This window comes from Bison bison, unplaced genomic scaffold (genome assembly GCF_000754665.1).
Source record: "Bison bison bison isolate TAMUID 2011002044 unplaced genomic scaffold, Bison_UMD1.0 scf7180017864280, whole genome shotgun sequence".
Taxonomy (NCBI): domain Eukaryota; kingdom Metazoa; phylum Chordata; class Mammalia; order Artiodactyla; family Bovidae; genus Bison; species Bison bison.
Genome location: NW_011494852.1, coordinates 7,644,942 through 7,652,624, shown reverse-complemented (window position 1 = coordinate 7,652,624; position 7,683 = coordinate 7,644,942). Strand labels below are relative to the sequence as shown.

General features: G+C 53.8%; 1 protein-coding gene across 1 annotated transcript in view; it reads left to right on the top strand.

Annotated features, from left to right (window-relative positions):
* Window positions 1-7,683, top strand: part of AKT2 (v-akt murine thymoma viral oncogene homolog 2) — a 26,153-nt gene that overhangs the window by 13,337 nt on the left and 5,133 nt on the right. The window contains exons 5-6 of the mRNA XM_010849231.1: window positions 5,841-5,994; window positions 6,449-6,580. Of these exons, the coding sequence (XP_010847533.1) occupies window positions 5,841-5,994; window positions 6,449-6,580 (286 nt within the window). The remainder of the gene's footprint in view (window positions 1-5,840; window positions 5,995-6,448; window positions 6,581-7,683) is intronic.

Below are 7,683 nucleotides of genomic sequence, written 5' to 3'. Positions count from 1 at the left end.
GCCACTCCGGTGACCGGTCGCCGCTGTAGCAGCCTGCTCGCTTCCTCCGCCAGCAGGCTCTCCCCAGGGCAACTGGAGCAATTCCACTACTCCCTGCCATGACTTGTTGTTTCAGGCGGATGGGACAGTTGAAAGACCACTGTCGTAAATGAACAGCTAGATACCCTGCACTTAGGTTCAGCAGTTGAGCATATGCCGTGTTGGCCTCATCTGGCTGTATTTTATGCTGAATCTTGAACTTCTGTTCATACTTTGTGACACTTTCCTCCTTAATACATCAGCAGGCATCTCCTAAGAATAAGTAGCTTCTTCTACAGAATCTTGGTGCCCTTATCACACCACAGATGATTATTTGTAATATTAATACTTCCTAACATCCTCCCCAGATCTGAGCCATAGTTAAATTTCCCCAGTTGTCCTCAAAATGTTGTTTTTCAGACCAGGATTTGATAAACCAAGGTACATGCTGTCTGTGTCCTGTTATAATCTAGTTTAGCCTTTGTGTCTCTTCCCCCACCACGACACTGATTTTTTTATTTATTTTTTTTCTTTTTTGACGAGCCAGACTGGTTGTCTTGTAGGATGCCCTATACTCTGGACGTGTCCTATTATTGTCTTTTGGCACTGTTTGCTTTGTTCTTCTGTGCCTGTATTTCCTGTAAACCGGAAATTAGGTCTGAATTAAGGTTGGCAAACTGTGGCCCAACCTCCTATTTTTATAAATAAAGTTTTATTGGAACACCACGCCTATTCACTTACCAATTATCTGTGACTGCTCTTTGCTGTCCTGTGGCAGAATTGAGCAGTGACCGAGTTGTAACAGAGACTGTGTGACCTGCAAGGCCGAAAATATTTACTCTTCGGCTCTTTCCAGGATAAGTTGGCAGACCCCTGGTCTTGGCAGGAATATTTAACAGGGCATCACATTAGTGTGAGCTTTTTTAATGGAAATCTTACCGTGCAGCTTCTGTTTGGAATTCTGAGGCTCTTAGTCTCACTTGGAGTAAACTCCAAAGTTGATGCCCTATTCTACAAAGACCTGCTTGATCTGGCCTCAGAATACTTTCCTGCCACCAGTTCCCTCACTTTAGCCACTGTGGCCTCCATGCTGTTCCTTAAACATGCCAGGCACATTTCCTACCTCAGGACCTTTGCACTTGCTATTTGCTTGGACTCCTCTTCCCCCAGATGTCATTATATTTCTGCTTTTAACTTTGTGGGGTCTCTGCTCAGATGTCACCTTCTTGGAGGGTCCTGCCTGCCTTCCACTTCTGTTACCCTTAGCCTGCTTTATTTGTCCTCATAGCATCTATCCTACCTGGTGTGACATTTTCTGTTTGTTTATTTGTGCCAGGAACATAACTAGGTGTTCAGTAAATATTTGTCAAATAAATAAAAGAACAGTTAGGACTAATGCTCTGTTGAGCCAGACCCTGTTCTAAGGTCTTCACATGTATTAATTCACTTATCCTCACTACACCTCCAGGCAGGAGTTCCTCATCTGCTAAACAGACATAATGATGAGACATAATGAGACTGAAGCCCAGAGAGGTACAAAATAAAAAAAGAAGATCTGAAGGGCCTATGTTTTCCCTGCCAAGCAGGGCTGGGCCTGAATCAGCCAGGGCAGCCCATTTGAGAGTGTCTGAGCAGAGGGGGACCCCAGATGCCTCCAGCTGTGAATGCCCCTCTGATTCTGAGGGGGACCCTGGTTAGGGGAGAGGGCCCCATCTGGCATCAGACCAGCGGTCAGCTGTTCTTCCTGAGGCTGTGACAAGGACAGCCCTGTCACTTCCAGGCCACTGGCCTTCCCTCCAGGGTGCAGTTCATTCTGTTCAGCCGGATGGCCCAGGATCTAGAGTCAGGCCAGCCACTGTGCCGCTGTCCCAGTGGGGCTCAGTGGTTATGAGGAACTAGAAGGATGTGGAAGCGTCTTGGCTCGGGGGGCCTGTAGAGTCACACCACCTTTTCTCGCCTCTGAATCGTCTGCCACCATCTCCTCTTGCTGTGGGACTAGCCTTGTGCTTCCTCTTGAGACTCTCAGCCTATACTCCACACAGCAGCTGCTGACTTAGAGCAGAAAAGTCAGGTCCTGTCAACCCTGATAGACCCTTCCAGGACTTCTGTGATGTGAAGGATCAAGACTTAACTCCTTCACGCCATGGCCTCCCTCCTGTTCTCATCTCTTCCATTCCTCTCTCTCTGTTGGCTGGGCCTTCCACAGACACCCCAGGCTCCCTCCTCAGGGCCTTCGCCATGCTGGTTACTCTGCCTGGATTCTTTTCCCTCCTGGCACTTCACAGGGCTGCCTCCTCTCCTCTGTTTCACTTATTTCACAGCCAAGTGCCTGTTCTTGGCCCTGGGGAGGCCCCATGTTCTGGGGAGGTCCTCCAGGTCCTGACTTATGTGCCACCTCCCTGCAGAGGCCTTCCCAAGCCACCCTCTGAGCCGGGGCTTCCTCTCTGGCCCCTGCCTTGGAGCCCTGACACAGGTGTCTTGAATGTTAGGCCTGGAGCTACAATGGGGCTGGTTCCCTGCTGCACCCCCAGCGCCCGGAAGAAGGCCTGGCACACAGAAGCCACTCAGGAGGGACTGGCTGGGTGACTCCTCACAACCCTTTGAGGTGTTTGCTCTGTCCTGAGCACTTGATGTTGGTGTCTCATTCCTTCCTTGGATAGCCCTTGGAAAGTCAAGTGGCCCGTCTATGGTTGCCTCAGGAAGGGGCAGAGCCCGGAGTCCCTCCAGGCCTTCCAGCTCGAGTCTGTGCTCTCAGCCGTGGTGTTGCGCCCAGGGAACGCGGTGGGCAGACGGAGGTCCTAGAAGTGAGGCCGCCCAGCATCCCACGGCCATTTGGCAGTGGGGTAAGGTCAGGCCCAGCTCCCCCTGCCTGACGCCACCCCGCGGAGAGCGTGGCTGGGTTTGTGTCCCTGGGCCTCTGCTTGCTAACTGCCACTGGGTAACTGTCAGCCCCTCTGTGCCTTGGTCTCCTTGTCTGTAAGAAGAGGTGAATAATAGTACCTCCTTCAGAGGTATGCAGGGAGGACTCAAGGAGTTACTTCACATGAAGCACTTCAGCAGCTCTGGGAGCAAGCAAGTGGAGGGCCCTTGTGTTGTTCAGTAAGGGAGGTCCTCTCGGAAGGTGGGCTAGAAACACGGCGGGGTCAGGGCTCCTGAGAGGCAGCTTGCCTTTGCCGTGCCCTTGGGCTCTGTGCATACAGCGTGGTATCCCTGAGCCCACTGGTGAGTGCCCCCAGTACCATTCCCCTGGGCTGGAGGGCCTGGAGGAGCACCGAGTGTGGGTCTCAGTGCCATGGCCCCTGACTGTGGAACGCCCACAGGAGACCCCACCTCCGTGAGCCTCAGTTTCCCATTGGGAGCACGGCTGCTCCCTTAGCAGCCCTCTTAAGGAGCATGGAATGAGGTGGTGTGTCTGGAACCATTATTTTCCTCAGCGTTTCCCTGGGAGCTTTCCTTTGAGGGGTGGAAGGCCCATCAGCCCCAGCCTGGGGAGGAAGCTCCCCTCTGCCCCAGACACCATGTTGCAAACCCTTGAGGAGTATCCTGGACAGAGGCCCTTGCCTTTTCTCTGAAATTCTGAGTGCTGCAACCTTGCTACCTCGGTCCAGTTGGAACCAGATCTGGGGCGTGTCAGGCGGCAGAGAGTCACCCCCGACCAGCCTCCGTGTGCACCCCCGTGGGTTCTGGCTCCAGGTGGGATGGTCCAGACCCCTCCAGTGGAATCTTTAGCCCCTTCCTTGAGGCGAGAACTTTCTCTGGGTGCTGGTTTTGTACATGGCAGCTCCCCAGCGTCTCAGTGCTGCCTGGGTGCTGAGGAGGGGGCGAGCTGGGGGGAGGGGCTCTCCCAGTGCCAGGGCTGCTGTCTGAGCCCCAGCTCTGTAGTGCGGAGGCTCCATCTCTTGTCCATTCAGGCTCCTGAGGATGGACCGTTTCTTCCTTACAGACAGACGATAGTACACACACATCTTGGCCTGCAAATTGCTTTTTCCATGTGGTAGTCCCTCACAATCTCTACATGTGAGGTATATGCCTTTTTTTTTTTGTAGTATATTCAAACCATTTTAGGAGATGTGTGATTTTTTTTTTTTTTTCTTCAATCCATAGTCATATACCCAAAGTCAGCATTTTCAAATTTCTAAGAGGACAGTTCTGGTCTGATAGAGCATGTCGCTGGGTATGTTCCCCTCCCCCACCGTTTTTGGAAACAGGAATATTAATGTAGGGCCAGGGATTTGTCCCATTACTTGTTCCAAGGAGGGCTTGGGTGAAACCTGTTGAGAAATGCCCGCCTGAGGTATTGGGTTGGGAAGGGGAGAGGCTCGCGCCGCTTGGCCTGGCTGTGCAGCAGGCTTAGGGCCAGCCAGGGCTTTGGCTGCCTTGCTCAGTCGTTCCCCACACGTCTCCCGAGTACCCGCTGGGGGCCAGGTCACAACCAGCCCCAAATCCCTGCCCTCGTGGGGCGGACACGTGTGGCATCCGGGGCCCCCAGACTCTGCTCAGGCTTGGGGAGGGCTTCTGTGCCAGCCCCTGATAATCGCGCTCCCAGAACTCTTGAGACTGTCTTAGGAAGCAAGGTCTTCTTGAGTGAGTGAGGTCAGGAGAGAGGCAGAGCTTCTAGGTGTGAACTGGGAGTCCTGGGACTTGGGTACTGCTTTTGCTCAGCAAACCGTGGAACTCAGCTAGAGCTGGTCACATGGCTTTTACAGACATGATCAAAATCCGTAGGGGGCTCAACAAATGTTGGGCTAAACCCCTAAAATTGTGTGGTGGGTCCAAACTAGAGGAACCAAACTAGTGGGTCCAAACAATTTAGTATCATTCAGCTTCATCCTTTTTTCTTTTTGGCGTGTGGTCTTTTTTACTTGCGCTTCCCAGGTGGCTCAGTGGTAACGAATCTGCCTGCCAATGCAGGAGACGCAGGAGACGTGGGTTCATTCCCTGGATTGGGAAGATTCCCTGGAGAAGGAAACGGCAACCCACTCCAGTATTCTTGCCTGGAAAATCCCGTGGACAGAGTAGTCTTGGTGGGCTACAGTCCATGGGATCACAAACAGTCAGACACGAATGAGCACAGCAGACAGTTTTTTACTTATTTCTCCTAGGTGTATTTTTCCCCTCTGTACAGACCAGTCTGTTGCAAGTATCAAAAGAAAATTCTTTCCCAGCGAGTTTAAATCATGAGTGACAGAACTAGTTTATTGTTCTTAAACCTGTCTCCCTTCTGCTGGGACCTGCTTCCCTGTTTGGCAGCGTCCCCACCCCACCCCGCCCCGCCCCCGGTCCCACCCCCAGCAGGATGGCCCCTGAGCCACCCACCCCCAGACAGGTGCCTCCAGGGGGTCCTGTTGGTCAGCTCTTGCCTTATAAGATCTCCACCTTCTTTGGCGAATGAACGCTTCCTTCTGTTCTTGGTTTTCTTTTACAAAACACTGGTCACTTGTATGCATGAGCTCGTCATTCGTTCCCAGGGCCTCAGAGGAGCATTGTCTCCCTGGTTCAAGGCTCAGGAAGGCAGCTTATTTCCCAGAGCCTGTGAGGAAAGGTGGTCTCCCCTCTAGTCATGTAATTGCTCCTCGATTTCAAGTGGCCCTCGGGTCAGGCTCTTGGTGGATCCACAGGTAGTCTCTGTTCTTACTCTAGTCTCACCCTCCCCGATCTGCCACAGCCAGGGGGGCCTGTGATGGTTCAGCTCCCCTCGGTCAGGCAGATCTCCCCAGAATGCTGAAAGGTGTTTCAGTCATTTGCTTGTGGGGCTCAGCCCCTCCTGCCCTGAGGCCCAGGCGCACCAGGACTCATGGCTCCCCGGACGCGTCCTCACACAGGGAAGAGTGGATGCGGGCCATCCAGATGGTTGCCAACAGCCTCAAGCAGAGGGGTCCAGGGGACGACCCCATGGACTACAAGTGTGGCTCCCCCAGCGACTCTTCTGCGGCCGAGGAGATGGAGGTGGCAGTTAGCAAGGCGCGGGCCAAGGTGGTAAGTGCCGGAGCTGGAGGATGGGGCCTGCCAGTCTGTGAGCACTCTCAGCCCTGCCCCCCTGGAATTCCATACCGAGAGCTCAGGGCCCTGGCCAGGACAGTTCCTGACTGCCCTGTGGGCGTGTGATTTCAGGCAGTAGATGGCGTGGTACTGCCCTGGGCCCACGGGATGCGGGGCAGCCTCATCCTGAGCAGTGGTGAAGACCCCTGTGCCCCCACCTTAGAGCCCTAGCTCAGCCCCCCAGGGCCCCGTGCCTGGGAAAGCTGATGGTGGGAGAGCCTCAGTCTGAAGGCCACCTCAGAACAAACAGTTGCTGCCTGGGGCCTCCCTGCTCCCGCCTGAGCATTTTGGCAACAGTGTCCTTTGAATTTTCTCTTCTCTTTGTTAAAATTTCTTCCCACGGGCCACATGCCAAGCTCTGACTGCCCAACTCTCTCCCCATCCCGGGCAGACCATGAATGACTTCGACTATCTCAAACTCCTGGGCAAAGGCACCTTTGGCAAGGTCATCCTGGTGCGGGAGAAGGCCACTGGCCGCTACTATGCCATGAAGATCCTGCGGAAGGAGGTGATCATCGCCAAGGTAGGCCCTCCCTGGGCTGCTGTGGGCCAGCCACCGTGGGGCCCAGCCCGGAGCGTGCCTGTGGTCTGGAGCACACTCCAGGCGGGACACCTCCTGCGTCTGCTGCTGTGTCCCCTCACCCCCAGAGCCACTGCTCAGTCCTGTGGGGCCCTGCCTGCTGAGTCCCCCATCCTCTGGACACCAGGGAGGAAGGAGAGAGTCTGACAGGGGCTTCACCCAGCAGGGCCTGGGGGGCCCACTAGGGCGGGGCCTTGGCTTAGGGGGTCTCAGGAGGAGGCTGGGCTGGAAATGGAATTCTGTTCCTTTTCTTTTACTTAAACTTTTTAAACTAGGAAATTCTTAAAATACGTAAAAACTTTTAAAGAAAAATATAGTGGATTGCCCAGTCTAGTCACCGAGCTTCAGCACTGCCGTTTGGCCAGTCTTGTTTTATTAGCTCTGCTCTCATCTCTTTTTGTTCTGAAGCGCCTTAAAGCATGTTCTGGGCATCAGAGATTCCCAGACATACATGCTTAGCTTTGTATCTTTAATAGGTGATGATCTTAAAGACTGTGATTGTGGTACTGTGGTCATGTCCAACAAAAATTATCAAGCCCTAGATATCATTGGTGTGGGGCAGGGCTTCTCAGCCTCAGATGTGACATTTGAGACCAGACCATTCTCTGCCAGGGGGGCTGTGACGTGCCCCCGCATCCCTGGCCCCTACCAGGGCAGCCCTCCACCCCTGAGTCAGAAACATTCTTAGACATTGTTACCGATGTTATCACAGTATCCCTGGAGACAGACTTGCCTCGTGGAAGGATAGCAGGTGTCTGGGCACCACACTCTCTGGGTACACTCAGTACCAAATTTGAGCCCCTGTTAGAGCCCTGGGGGCAGTGGGGGGGCCCTGTGACACTGCTGCTGGGCCCGCACCGCGAATTTCTGATTCATGGGTCCCAGGAGGGGCCTGATAATTTTTTCCCAAATTCCCAGGCCACACTGATGCTGCCAGCGTAGGGACCACACCCCGGGAATCATTGCTCACAGCCTAGAGTCCTGACTCGGTCTAGGTCCTTCAAGGATATGTATAGTGTCGCTGCCATTTATAGGAACACCACGGC